Source organism: Vulpes lagopus, chromosome X (assembly GCF_018345385.1).
Source record: "Vulpes lagopus strain Blue_001 chromosome X, ASM1834538v1, whole genome shotgun sequence".
Classification (NCBI taxonomy): domain Eukaryota; kingdom Metazoa; phylum Chordata; class Mammalia; order Carnivora; family Canidae; genus Vulpes; species Vulpes lagopus.
This window is the reverse complement of record NC_054848.1, coordinates 74,953,285-74,968,867: the sequence shown is the minus strand read 5'-3', so window position 1 is coordinate 74,968,867 and position 15,583 is coordinate 74,953,285. Positions and strand designations below refer to the sequence as shown.

The following is a 15,583-nucleotide window of genomic DNA, read 5'->3' as shown; positions in this document are numbered from 1 at the left end:
TCATTACAATTTCATATAATTCCTTATAATTTGTTATAAATATAGAATATGAATGTCACAGGGGGTTTTATTTGCTTTGGCCATTACTGCATTCCCAGTGACAAGAAGGGCAACTAGTACATGGTAGGTGCTCAGTAATTATGTGTAAAATGAGTAAGTGTATCTATAAACATATCAACCACAACAATCTAAGTATGGTTAAGTATTTCCCACTTTGTTTTTATTAACACTAATTTGCCACCTGTTCATTCACTTTGTCATCTGCTACAAGTGGAAATAGTTCAGGAAAATTATACGCAACAAAACTTTTAAAACAGAAAATTTTATGCATTAACTTTGATTTGAGTAATGCAGTACCTCAAGTCTAGGTCCAAGGGAATCCTGTTAGGAAACCATCGCTTTAACATGGGTTTGGAATTATGTACCACTGGCCATAAAACAATACTTGCTTAGATAGTTTTTTTTTTTTACCTTGAAATAAATGGTTGATGTAAAGAAGAGCTGTGCTAGATGGTCAAAAACAAGTGGTTTCACCTCTAGGAATTGAAAAAAAAAGATTATTTAAGATTCTTTCAATTAACAATACATTGAATTAAAGGACTCCAAATTTTCAGGATACATACCAGAGAAGCTATTAAAAGGAATCCAGCTCACAAGTTGAAGGAACTGTGATCGACAACAGAAGCCATCCCAGAGAGGAAGGCTCTTGTATAGGAATGTTTCACAGGAATAAAACCCCTCCTATAACAAGCCAAGAGCAAAAATTCGTATGAAACTCAGTCCATTAACTACTCTCTAAACAGTTATACTGTGCTATAATTATTTTACTCTTAGACTAAATTTTTTGTCAGCACTATAATAAAATCCTTGTGTTAGGTGCCAGAGTTCCTCATAAAAAGGATCAGATGATTATTTGGACACATTATCATCTTCATCAACATACTTTACAAATACTATAAAACATCAATTGGAAAGAAGGTAAAAAACCAACTAATTGAATATTTTTTAAGATAAATGAAATTGTACTACTCTGGGGTATATGCAGTCCCTTGTGCAGTCAATAAAATGTATGCAGTGTTGGGGCACCTGGGTGGCTCAACTGGTTAAGCATCCAACTCTCGGTTTCGGCTCAGGTAATGATCTCACGGTCCTGGGATTAAGCTCCATGTCAGGCTCTACGCTCTGCATAGAGTCTGCTTGTCCCTCTCCCTCTGCTCCTCTCCCTGCTCGTGTGCTCTCTCTCTCTCTCAAATAAACAAATAAAAATCTTTTAAAAATGTATACAATGTTATAATAGGGCTAGAATTTCTTTAGAGGCCATAGACCAAATCCAAACGCTGGACAGCTCCATCTGATGGAACACTGAGTATGTAGACTGCTTATGCTTCCACCAAAGAGAAGAAGCAAGGCTTTCCTTTTTTTTCCCGTGTTGCCCTAAGCCTTAAATAATGGCACGTACCAAGACTCCATCCTTACTTTTTTATGACATGAATTCTCTGGACAATCTCATCTATAACATAGCTATAACCACCACCTATATAATGAGAATTCCTAATGCTGTATCTTTAGCTCAAATCTCATTCCTCAGCTCTAGACTCATAATTTAACTACTTTCTGGATATGACCTTTTAGATATCTCACAGGCAAAAATCTTTTAAGTCAAATCTCTGGGGCACCTGGGTGACTCAGTCAGTTAAGCGTCTGACTTCAGCTCAGGTCATGACCCCAGGGTCCTGGGATCAAGCCATGCATCAGGCTCTCTGTTCAGCAGGGAGTCTGCTTTTCCTTTTCCCTGCCTCCCAGTCATGCGTTCTCTCTCTCTCTCTCTCTCTCTAATAAATAAATAAAATCTTTAAAAAAATAAGGCAAATTTCTTTCCTTTCAAGCCTGTTCCTTCTACATTCCCTTTCTTACTGAATGCCATCATCCTCCTCCCAAGCAGGAAACTCAAAAGTCAACCTGAATTTATCCCTTTATCTTCACCACCATAAATATCCAACTTCCAATTCAATGGTTTCACATCAAATCCTTGAGATTTAGTCAACACATTTATTGAGCATCTCTTTTGTACCAGGTACCAAGATAAACACTTGTACATGAATGAAGACAATTAGAGGGGATCCCTAGGTGGCTCAGTGGTTTAGCACCTGCCTTTGGCCTAGGGCATGATCCTGGAGACCCGGGATCAAGTCCCACATCAGGCTGCCAGCATGGAGCCTGCTTCTCCTTCTGCCTATGTCTCTGCTTCTCTCTCTCTCTCTCTCTCTCTCTCTCTCTGTCTTTCATGAATGAATAAATAAATAAAATCTTTTAAAAAAGACAAATTAGACATGGTTCCCAAGGCCTGGAAGCTCATAACGTGTGGAAAAACAGATGCTGAAAGTGCCATGATACAGGTAAACACAGTGAATTAAGGAAGCACATAAAACAAACATCTAAACCAGACTAGGGTGATGAGTACAGGCTTCTTCATGGTACTGATAATTGAGCTGCAGACTAAAGTACAACTAGGGTTACTTATGTATGTCAAATAATTAATTGGATAGAACATTAAAATATATTTGTTAATTATGAGAACACAATTGGTAATCCTATGAGATCTATCTTACCAGCTAATTCAATTAGTTGAATTCATTCAATTACATATTCAGTTTGTTCTCTTAAATTATAGGCCTTTCTCTCTAATTTGACAAATGATTTCTTCAAATCCAACAGTATAGAAATAAACATCAACTCAACTCTATAATGAGTTTTTAATTGAGCAAATACTGTTTACAAATGATGCTGAGCACTAAAGAAAAGGTATTCAATGTATATCTCAATGAATTTTAGTAAAAAATGCTGGAGTGTATATGAAGAAAGTGAAATCTTACTTGTAAGAAGCACTGTGCCCTGTTGATAGTGGCCAGGAAGTTGGCAAATTCTTTCTCATGTTCAAAATTATTCACCTTGTACCAAATACACTCTGGAACAGAAATATTAAATATAAGCATCTGGTTGCATGACAATAAAATCTATATGAAACATAATTAACACTACTCTAAAGTGACAAATGACAAATATAAACAAGTAATCAGTCTTATATACCTAACCAACTGGCACTGCAGACTGTAACAGGTATGTGGAAGTGACAGTGAGAGGCTCTTCAAAAATTTCATGATATAGAGAAAGCTTATATAGTGAAAAATAAACTAGTAAAATTGACATATAATATATGTGATTAGCATAAGTCACATAGTAGTCCAAGAGACTATGCATGTATGAATTAAAAGTTTGAGAGTAGGGCAGCCCCAGTGGTGCAGCAGTTTGGCACCGCCTGCAGCCTGGGGTGTGATCCTGGAGACCCGGGATGGAGTCCCACATCGGGCTCCCTGCATGGAGCCTGCTTCTCCCTCTGCCTGTGTCTCTGCCACTCTCTGTGTCTATGAATAAATTTAAAAAAATAAAATAAAAAAATAAATAAATATTTGAGAATACCCCAAACTTCAACTAGGGTGAGCTGGGGATAATATCAGAGTGGTAGAACTTTAGTAAGTGGTAATCTAATTATATCATATCCTATCTAAGGAAAAAATGAGCAGGAAAAGGAGTTAGCCTGGAACCGACTAAAACCAACTTTAAATACCTAAAGAGTCAGGAGTTGCTTACCCAGGAAAGAAACAGTCTGGTCAACAGAAATATGATTTCCAGAGAAACTGATCCCCTTAGAGGAATGAAATGATCAGGCTTTATTTACTATGGCCTGGATGAAAAACTTCCTTATTGCTTTTTCCTTCAAATCTGTAATTAAGAAATCTTCTAATGACTAATTTGGCTCCCATCTATACTGGCAGCAGAGAGGAGACATTGTTGTTGACAGACATGAATACTTTGGTCACCAAGAAGAATTACTTCTATGATGAAATAGTAAGTTGATATTCTGACTTCTATATTAGCCCTCTTTGAATATGGGTTAGCATTAATATGATCATTTGGGGGCCTGAATAGCAAATTTCTGGACAGATACAGACGAAGAGGGTTTGGATTGTGAGTGTCATCAAAATGGAGCCACCCAGAGAGTTTGGGTGGCCATCCAGCAATGTTTCCTTAACAACACATCTCCTTTCTTACTGTCTCCCAAAATTACAAGGGAAGTATACCAGCTCTGAATATATGATTATCAGAGAAATAGTTACAGCATACGAAGGCTCCTTCCATTTAGAATTTGTCACCCTTATAAAAGATATGAACTATCTTGTTCCTTCCTCATTCACCTAATGCTTTTAAGGATCAATTTTTACCTTCTTGTAATGTTTGACTCAACCAGTGATAGAGCCTCAGTAAGATAGACTCGTCTTTGACACAGTTAATATAGTGAAGTAACAGAGAATTGTTCAACACTGCACCCATCTGAGAAGGCAGCTGCAAAGAGAGAACAGTCAACTAAATATATGAAAAGTAGGTTATAGCAACAAGGAAATCATCAGAAAGCATATATAACAAAAATAAAGGCTATGAAGATCAAACGGAAAATACAGATAAGCACATGGTCAAGTCACATACCTCTAAGCAATGGATGTTCTTTAAGAGTTGAGGGAAGCTTTTGAGCTGTTCTAGTGGAAACAATTCACGGCTACTGAGATAATTAGAAAGAATCACTCCTTTTTTCCCACATTCTTTACTGCAGCCACTAGAATTTAGCACTGGTATAACTGAGTAAGAATTCCATTTCTAAAGAAGAAACACAATAAAACAATCAATGGACTAAACAGACTACAAACTAAATGTAAAAGCAATTGCTGAGATGATTCAATTAATGAAGTCTGAATGTGATTTGCATAGAATCCTGGGCAATTAAAATATCTTTAAATATCTGTAATTTCTTCAAATATCTGAGTGGTTAATGTTTGTATTTAAGAAAAGGAAGTTGCACAAATCTTTTGGGGTTTTCAATACTTACTCTTTTTACAGGACGGACCTTAGCAGGACCTAACATCAACTTTAGAGGCTCAGGAGGGGGTCCCTGATTCCTTTGCTTCACAGCAAGTAGAGCGGTCTTCCACAGATTCTCTGAATTCTTAAAATAGATCTATAAAAAAATTGTATTAAAGTACATGTGTAGATAACCATAACCCAAAGCAATATAAAATCCCAAACTCTACGTTAATTGAAAGAATATTAATTATGAAACATTTTATAGCCGTGCAAATCCATGAAGGTCTTTTTTTCTGATCAAGAATCTATTAAATACATTAAAAAGAACCAAAACAAAGTGCCAACCCCTAAAAAAACTTTCCAGAAATAGTGCCACAATACTAGCTCTTAAAACAGTAATGCTGGGCAGCCCGGGTGGCTCAGCGGTTTAGCACTGCCTTCAGCCCAGGACCTGATCCTGGAGACCCGGGATCAAGTCCCACATCGGGCTCCTTGCATGGGGCCTGCTTCTCCATCTGCCTATGTCTCTGCCTCTCTTTCTCTCTCTCTCTCTCATGAATAAATAAATAAAATCTTAAAAAAAAAACAGTAATGCTATAAACATTTCAGTTCAAATCTGCAAATTAATAAAAAAACATATTTCAATCTCAATATGACTTTTCACTCCTTAATCCCTTACCTTCTTCCTCGCCGGCAAAGAGACAGAAATCAAAGTAGGAGCAAAGAACTTATACAGTGACAACAAAGCCTGAAGATGAGGCTGCATTCCCTGAAATGAAATAAGAATTTTCAATTTTGAATCCTATGGAGTAAGGAAGAAAAGTAATGATAAAATAAACAGATTAAACATGTACTCAGACCCGAATTTTACTATGTGATACAGCTACAGGAAGATGCAATAGGAAATTAAAAAATAATTAACCAGACATTTAAATCAACTGTCATAAAACTACCCTTGCCAGCCTGTGGACTTCTCTTTTATGACCTTTTCTCCTATTTTACTTCTTCCTTATATTTTCTCTCCTCTTCTCTGCCCATGCCTTAGGTCTACCAGTTGTACCCGCTAGAATGGCTTACTTTCACAGGTAGCATACTCAGGACTCAAAGTTGATTCATTGTTAATTTCAACAGAAAGGGAGGAACACAAAAAGGGAAGCTAGGAAAACAGGGCAAAGGAAATAATAATATCTTATTATCACAATCCCTGGAAAATTAACTAGGAAATCCAACAACTGGTATGCAATAGTCAAGCAGCTTAGTATAACTAAGACAAAGTCTTAACATAAACATTAATTTTATAATGATAAAAGTCATTACTGCTGGATATTTATGTTAATTATATCTGGCTATCCAGAGAAGCATACCACTAAAATTAATTCTAAGAAAATAGGGAATCCCTGGGTGACTCAGTGGTTTAGTGCCTGCCTTTTGCCCAGGGTGTGATCCTGGAGTCCCAGGATTGAGTCCCACATCGAGCTCCCTGCATGGAGCCTGCTTCTCCCTCTGCCTGTGTCTCTGCTCCTCTCTCTCTCTGTGTCTCTCATGAATTAATAAATAAAATCTTTAAAAAAAATTTCTAAAGGCAGAAAATGGAACTTAGAAATACAGTATTCCTTTTTTAAAGATTTATTACATCTTAAATCTTCCAATCACTGTATTCATTGTCAATTAGTATCAGTGATTGCTTTGAGTTGGAATGTTTTTTGATAGAGCAAATATTTAGTAGAGGAGAGACCTTTAGAACTTATTGTCTAGTTAACTAAACATATCTTGGTTGTTAAAAAGTTAACACTCTCTTCTTTTTTAAAAAGAATGCCAGTTAAACACGGCATATTGAACGTATATAACTCTGGGTCCCCCCAAAGCCCCACTGAAAAGTAATAGCATAAAAAAGGCATAAAGCACAAGTTCAAATGAATAAGTGAGAACACAACAACAAATGAGAGATCCCGATAAGATTTTGGAACCCAGAACAAAACTGGACAAATAGTAACCAACTTAACAAAACAGAAAATAAAACCTAAGGTAGCAACAGAAAAAGGCTTAAAAGCAGCAGATTCATGTTTGAGAATTCTCTAAAAGGCTCAGGAATTTGAGGGACCAGATACCTCTGAAAAGTGGAGGTAGCAGAACTACAAGAAGGACAAAAAACAGGATTGGTTGAAAACCTACGTAAGAAGCAGTTAGAGCCCCAAATTCCTTCACCACACTAACATGAAGGTTTTACTTCTGAAGATGAAACTGAGTTTAGACAATAAGCACAGCTGAGGAAGGGTACCAGGACCCTTCCTCACCCTTCCACTGCTTATATCCCAGAGTGTTAGTGGCCAAGTTTATAACCCATGATGGTTAATTTTATGTGTCAAGTTGGCTGGGCCACAGAGTGCCCAGATATTTAGTCAAACATTATTTTGGGTGCTTCTGTGAGAGTGTTTTAGATGAGATTAACATTTAAATTGGTGGACTTTGAATAGACTACCCTTCATAATGTGGGTGGCCCTCATTCAATCCGTTGAAGGCTCTCATAAAACAAAAAGACCAGCCTCCTCCAAAGCAGGAGAGAATTCTCCAGCAGCCTACCTACAAGACTTTATCTGTAACAGCAGCTCTTTCTGGTTCTACAGCAGACTGCCTTTGGACTCAAAGTGAAACATCAGCTCTCCAAGGTCTCCAACCTGCCAGCTCCCCCAATTATAAACTTGCTAGCTTCATAATCATGCAAGTCAATTCCTTATAATAAATATCTTTCTAGGGCAGCCCAGGTGGCTCAGCGGTTTAGTGCTGCCTTCAGCCCAGGGCCTGATCCTGGAGACCCAGGATAGAGTTCCATATCAGGCTCTCTGCATGGAGCCTGCTTCTCTCTCTGCCTGTGTCTCTGCCTCTCTCTCTCTCTCTCTTTGTGTGTGTCTCTCATGAATAAATAAAATCTCTTTAAAAAATGAATAAATATCTTTCTATTTATCTATACACACATCCTATTGGTTCCATTTCTCTAGAGAAGCCCAATACAACCCCCTAGGCAGAAGACAAGAGAATTTCTCTCTGGGAAAAGTGACATAGCCATCTGTGAGGCTCCCCAACAAAACATCAAGATCCAACAATAAGCAAGTCCTGCTCACATGCAAAAGTTTCCAATCACCATTTTAGTTCTTTCCTATTAAATACAGACAAACAAGGTTTGCCAGGCATTTGAGAAAAGCCTCTACTGTGAAAGACCAAACTAACTAAAGAAAGGAACTCTGAGGAAACAGAGACAAAGCTGGAAATAGGGAAAAAACCATAGTCCAAGTCAGATAGGCTCATGCCTAGCAGAGGAGAAAATTCTAGAAACCATCCTTATCAACCCTCAGACAAGACCTAACTCCCCAACTCTGTTCCAAAGACTGGTCTAACAGTGCCTGGTGTATATATGACAACAACATGCCTGCTCCATTTCCCATCATTCATGGTTGCCACCAGAAAGACAGTTTCTGTATTTTGTTTCCTTCATGGATGTATAGAGGGGATACATGCCTTTGCAGGTGTCAGAATTTCATATATTCAATTTATTTGTTCCAACACGCAGATTATGCCTGTTACCATTATACATGTTGGGTTACATGTGAGCACACTATGCCTTCTTGGTGTATGCCTTCTTGGTGTATGCCTTCCACTATACTGGACTTGACCAAAATTCAGCTAATCAAAAACAAATATAAATGCATCTTTTTTTTAATTTAATTTAATTAATTAATTAATTTATTTATTTAATGATAGTCAGAGAGAGAGAGAGGCAGAGACACAGGCAGAGGGAGAAGCAGGCTCCATGCACCGGGAGCCCGATGTGGGATTCGATCCCGGGTCTCCAGGATCCCGCCCTGGGCCAAAGGCAGGCGCCAAACCGCTGCGTCACCCAGGGATCCCTACAAATGCATCTTTATGGGGGCACCTGGGTAGCTCAGTCAGTTAAATGTCTGCCTTCGGCTCAGGTTACAATACCAGGGTCCTATGACTGAACTCCAAGGCAGGCTCCCTGCTCAGTGGGGAATCTGCTTCTCTTGCTCCCTCTGCCCCTCCTGCCTGCTCATGCTTTCACTCTTTCACACGCTTTCTCGTTCAAATGAATTTAAAAATCTTAAAAAAATAATACATCTTTATAAATGGGCATTGTCAAAGATACAGATGCAGTGAAATGGCAGGACATCTGCACCCCAATGTTTACAGCAGCAATGTCCACAATAGCCAAACTGTGGAAGGAGCCTCGGTGTCCATCGAAAGATGAATGGATAAAGAAGATGTGGTCTATGTATACAATGGAATATTACTCAGCCAATAGAAACGACAAATATCCACCATTTGCTTCAACGGGGATGGAACTGGAGGGTATTATGCTGAGTGAAATAAGTCAATCGGAGAAGGACAAACATTATATGGTCTCATTCATTTGGGGAATATAAAAAATAATGAAAGGGAATAAAGGGGAAAGGAGAGAAAATGAGTGAAAATATCAGTGAGGATGACAGAACATGAGAGACTCCTAACTCTGGGAAATGAACAAGGGGTAGTGAAAGGGGAGGTGGGTGGGGGTATGGGGTGACTGGGTGACAGGCACTGAGGGGGGCACTTGATGGGATGAGCACTGGGTGTTATGCTATGTTGGCAAATTGAACTCCAATAAAAAAAATATACAAAAAAATAATAAAATAAAATAAAAAATATGTATATATAAATAGGCATTGATAATGGAATAATTTAATAATGTACTATTTAAACTGTTATCAATGAAGCCATACATTTAATGTCTGTATTTAAATTTTTTATACTAAAAACAAAGTTTTTATACTAAATAAATAAATAAAAATAAAAGAAAATTTTTATACAATCATGTACTAAATCATTCTCTAAACTTGAACACATGCTGTTGTTTCAGTTAATACAAATCAGTAAGATCTTATTTATGCTAAGAATTTTCATATTCCTTTGAAAGGCTTTGCTGTTAATGTGGGAAAATGTACTTTCTCACAATTTATATTATTGTGAAATAAAACTCCATTTGGACAGAAACATGATCATTAATATCTTCAGAAAACTAAGAGAAAATATTGAACTGATAGAACCAAAACAGAGTGTAAAACAAGAACAATCATTGAATTGTACTAACAAGAAACCTCACACTGGAGAAGCATGAATGTGCACATGTGTTTGTGTTTTTCATTAAATTTGAATGCCTTTAGGTAAATCATGCAGGGCTTCAGCAGTTAGAATAGACACTATAACTTCCTATTGTTTTATATCCAAAGCTACACAGACTTCTATTACCAGACAAGTGTAGTGGAAATAACAATACAAGAGAACTGTAAGGACAGAGATAATGGTCAGAGAATATACTGAAGTTTATGTGTCCAGAAAGGAATGCTTTCCTAGATCACATCCACAAAAATATAACCAAAAACACAAACCAGCCATTTTACTTTAATAGAGTGGTAATTTTTGACTACTCCTCAACACTTAATTTCTAGCCTTAGCAACCCAGTTCCCTAAACAGTTTTGCTGTTTGCCATCTACATGTCTTTGCTTATGCTGTTCCCTCTGCCGAGGTACCCTTCTCTTCCTTCTTGGCCCAGGCAATTCCTATTAATCTCTTAAAATTTCTCTCAAGCATCATCACTCCTCCTTGACCCCAGTCTTATTCTGATTTTTTATTTTATTGACTAAGCTCCCCAGACAGTAAGTTCCTTGAAGATCATGACTCATTTAATTTTATATCCCCAAAGCCCAGTTCGGTACCTAACACAAAGTACCAATTTTAGGGCTTTTCAGTACTCACCATTTTGGCCTGAAGATCAAGCAGTTTTCTCACACGAAATGGTTTGACTAGAAAAGGTAAAGAAAAGTACAATGAATGGGGTTCAGAATTAAAACGAATCATGTGGCTCATACAAGCATCTTCTTACAACACAGCAAAAATATAAACATCTTGTTCAGTTAAAACAGTAAGCAGATGTTCTAAGATAAAAGTATTAACAAACAAGTCCCACAAAATCTTGTCATAGAACTAATGCTACTAGTTAGCTTTATACAGGCCAATACAAATGCTAATTCCACAGAATAATTGTAATACAACTGGAATAAAATACTCACCATTCTCTTTTTTGGTAAGTAAATATAACAAATGGCAGGCATAAGGGCACTGTTAAAATATAAAAATTTTTAAAAGAGAAATGACAATATATCTTGAACAGAGTGGCAACACATTTTCCTCGAATGTCAATCTTACACTGATTAAAAGTAAAAAGGATTTCATTGAACAATAGTTCTAAAGCTTTCCTTTTTCATATGACAAAATAGTAGTAAAAGCCAATAGTGTTAATTGGTATCTCATTATACCATTTTTAAGTACTTTTGGAATACAGAAACACTGCAGACAATTTGAAAAACAGAAAAAGAAAAAAAAAAAGAAAAACAGAAAAAGATCCTCCTACCTAACAAAAATTCATGTCTTCTTTCCAGTCCATATTTATTAAGATACAAACTTAAAACTTTTATCTTGATTCCCCACTTAAAATCATTTTCCCATGTTGTTTGGTCTTCAAATGATCATTTTCAATGATATTAATATTCTAAGGAGTGGACATAAGGAGTGGTTAATTTAATTAACCACTTAGCTCTGTTTAGCAAATAGCATACACTCAATAAATTTGTTACAGAAGTTATTGAATGAATGGTTCCTTTATACCATCTCATTTTGAGGGTCCACTTGTTCAGGTTTTATTCTAGACCAGGGATCAGCAAACTATAGTTCATATGTTTTAGTAAATCAAGCTTTATTAGAACATAGCCATGCACATTCATTTATGAATTATTTATAGCTTCTTTCTCACTACAATAGCAGAGCTGAGTAGTTCCGACAGAGACTTTATGGCCCACATACCCTAAAATATTTACTATCTGGCCCTTTACAGGAAAGTTTGCCACAACCTGTTCTAGAAGAAACCATAGGAGAAAATCTTTATGCCAGAGTGGCATTTTTTTTCTTTCAGAAAAGAAAATAAAATTATAGCCACAAAATAAAACATAAAAGAAAAAGACTCCATAAATTGGAAATCATTAAATTAAGAACATCTGTTTATCGAACAAGGAAATAATCTATCACAGAGATGAGTAAACAACAACCTGCAAGTCAAATCTAGCTCACCACTGGTTATTATAAATAAACTTTTATTGGAACACTGCCACAGTCATTTGTTTATATATTGTCTATAGCTGCTTTCACAGTACACCAGCAGAGTGAGCAGTTGTGAGAGAGACAGTATGGCCCTTACACCTATATATTTAGTACCTGGCACTTTATGAAAAAATTTGCTATCACTTGCTTCAAATATTAGGAAATCAAAAAAGTAAATTATGTAATGGAACTAGATAAGACAACAAAAGCAAAAATTTTCTCTAAACAAATTTGCATTTGGTAATCATGAATCTAATCCGTAAAGTCTAAAGTACAGCATTCCATATTGCCTATCCTCTACTTAGAAATAGGTTCAGATTCTGGACATACTTTTAAGAAGTATGAATTTAGATATAGGATTTTTTTTAAGGAAAGAAGACATACTGTGACCAAGTCTGATATATCCTACACAAAGTACAGTAACTTTCAGTAAAAAAGTCAGCACCTCACATCCCTAGGATATAAAATATTAGCAACACAATTTGTCATGCTAGGTATAAAATGAGCGTCACACAATCACTTGCTCTAGGCCCTAGCATTATAGTAGATCTGATATTCTCTTTTAATCACATCTAGAAAGGAAAAACTCTTATGTATCTAAGATTTTACAAATGCCTTTCTGACAAATAGTAACCACTTGCCTCTTGAGTCACTAAGGAGTCAGGCTCCCATCAAATTATATGAAAATGACTTGTTGAAGTAATGCTTTTAAAAGTTAGGTTCCTTATTTCTTGATCTGGGTGATATTTACACAAATTTGGTCAGTTTATGAAAATTAATTGAGCTCATCACTTATGATATAGGTTATTTTCTCTACATATATCATACTTCAGTAAATATTTTTAAGAGACAGAAAAAGGGAGGGGCGCCTGGGTGGCTCAGTGGTTGAGCATCTGCCTTTGGCTCAGGTTGTGATCCTGAGGTCTGGGGATCAAGTCCCGCATCAGGCTCCCTGTGAGGCTCCCTCTCCCTATGTCTCTGCCTCTCTGTGTGTGTCTCTTATGAATGGATAAAATCTTAAAAAAAAAAAGAGACAGAAAAAAGGAAAAAAAAGTAGATCCCCTTCCCTCTTGCCAAGATGAGCAAGAAACCCATCAATATCATGAAACTACTCAAGTATACTGCAATTGATTTGACAAATATTTATGAGTACCTTCTATTCATTCACTCATTCATTCATGAAACAAATATTTATTGAGCAGTGTCCAAAACAGACCAAAAAAGCCTGTTCTTATCAAGTTTACATTCTATGTGCTATGAACAGTGTTACTAAATTGTTGGTTTGTAAAAGGCTCAGCTCCTGCCTGGAAGAATTCAGTCTCAGTCTATTAAGCTATTACAAGAAAGGGGAAAGCATGTTTCAGTATTTTTAACTTTTTACAAAGTATGTTTAAACATAGAATTCATTTATTTTACAATTTGGTTGGTTTATGAATAAAAACAATATAAGGTTAAGAGAGAGGTCAAAGGTAAGGGGGAGTCATACTAATTATTCATCCACTCCTATGTACCACAGAGAAAGCAAGAGGGATGAGCATTCTTACTTTCTCTTGTTACTTCAAGGTACAACTCTTTCATTCTTGTACAGAGACTTCCTTGACATTTAGTTCATCCAACCTCACTATCTCCAACTTACCTATATTCACTACTAACCTCTTATTAACTTCCAAAAGTTCACAGAAGACTTAGGCATCTGATTCAGTCTTCCACTCCAACCGTGGAATAACATGCCAGAATATTTTAATGTTTACATCAACAAATCATCTTGGCCTTAAAGCTTATTGACCTTCTCAATTCCAATAACCTGATTACCATTCATAGATTATATAGATTCATATCTATATATTAGATACCCTTAATGATCCTGCCTGCTTTCTTGCCAACTCAACAATGTTTCCTTACGTTGTATCCAGTATCAGTACATTTCTGAGCTGGCATGAAAGCAAAGAAACTGCAATTCCCAAAAACAAAGTTTAAGAGGAAACATTGAATACTGAACAAGCTCTCTCCCCAAGATTTCTGCCAAACCTTAAAAATCTTGAATTTATAACTTTAATAGCTACAAAGGGAGGTAGGAACCAGGTAGGAGATGGTAAAGCTGAGGGCCCACTCAAAGTATGGACTATGCAAGGGATCCATTAGAAAACTGGGAATAGGGATCCCTGGGTGGCGCAGCGGTTTGGCGCCTGCCTTTGGCTCAGGGCGCGATCCTGGAGACCCGGGATCGAATCCCACATCAGGCTCCCGGTGCATGGAGCCTGCTTCTCCCTCCGCCTGTGTCTCTGCCTCTCTCTCTCTCTCTCTGTGACTATCATAAATAAATAAATTAATTAATTAAAAAAAAAAAAAAGAAAAGAAAACTGGGAATAGAGGTACCTGGGTGGCTGTTAAGTGACTGCCTTCAGCTTGGGTCATGATCTCAGGGTCCTGGGATCAAGCCTCACATCAGGCTCCCTGCTCAGTAGGGAACCTGCTTCTCCTATTCCCTCTCCTCTCCCCTGACTCCCCTCCCCCTGCTCAGGCTCTTACTATCTCTCTCTCTCTCTCTCTCTCTCTCTCTCTTTATCAAATACATAAATTAAATATTTTAAAAACCTCAGAACTTCAAGAGCTACATCTTAAGTGTATGGATATGAAATAAAAACAAACCCCACTGTGCTGAAGGGGACAGCAAGTAAACTTGTCTGTTTTAGTCTTGAATTTGGATGAAAGGAAAATAAAGCCTCTCCAAATAATATGCAACCACAAACCAGTCCTATATAGGTCTGCAGCTTGAACTTACACTAGTGGTATGACCTGGAAAACCTCAAGTGAAGAATTTAGAGTGCTTCTACCTTAGTTGTACTTCCCAGAAAAACCAGATTGGAGATTTGTACCAAAAATACAGAAAGAACGCTTACAACCCAGTAATAAAGATAACCCAATTTAAAAAATTGGCAAAGGATTTCTCCAAAAAAGATACATAAATGGCCAATTAGCACATGAAAAGATGTTCAACACCACTAATCATTATAGAAATGCAAACAAAAACCAAAATGAAATACCACTTTACATTCAGTAGGATTGCTGTAGTCCAAAAGTCAGACAAATAACATGTGTTCGTGAGGATGTGATGAAACTGGAACCCTCATACACTGCTAGTGGGAACATAAAAAGGTCCAAACTATAGAAAACAGTTTGGCGAGTCCTCAAAATTTTAAACATAGAATTAATATATAATACAGCAACTCCACTCCTAGATATATATATACAAAAGAACTGAAAGCAGGGACTTGAACACTTATATGCCAATATTCATTGCAGCATTATTCACATTAGCCAAAAGGTGGAAACAACCCAAGAGTCCATCAATGAGTAAACAGATGAAGAAAATGTGGTATATACATACAATGGAGTATTATCCGGTCATAAAAATTAATGAAAATCTGACACATGCTATAAGTTGGATGAAACTTTAAGATATTA

At 36.9% G+C, this 15,583-nt stretch overlaps 1 protein-coding gene across 2 annotated transcripts in view; it reads right to left on the bottom strand.

The window, feature by feature from the left end:
• The window catches only part of CENPI (centromere protein I), a 78,922-nt gene that overhangs the window by 47,916 nt on the left and 15,423 nt on the right, over positions 1-15,583 (bottom strand). For both annotated transcript variants that reach the window (XM_041741262.1, XM_041741263.1), the window contains exons 6-14: positions 11,035-11,083; positions 10,721-10,767; positions 5,594-5,683; positions 4,940-5,068; positions 4,543-4,710; positions 4,281-4,401; positions 2,874-2,965; positions 624-741; positions 472-536 (exon numbers count right to left, since the gene is read on the bottom strand). In XM_041741262.1, coding sequence (XP_041597196.1) covers positions 472-536; positions 624-741; positions 2,874-2,965; positions 4,281-4,401; positions 4,543-4,710; positions 4,940-5,068; positions 5,594-5,683; positions 10,721-10,767; positions 11,035-11,083 — 879 coding nt within the window. The remainder of the gene's footprint in view (positions 1-471; positions 537-623; positions 742-2,873; positions 2,966-4,280; positions 4,402-4,542; positions 4,711-4,939; positions 5,069-5,593; positions 5,684-10,720; positions 10,768-11,034; positions 11,084-15,583) is intronic.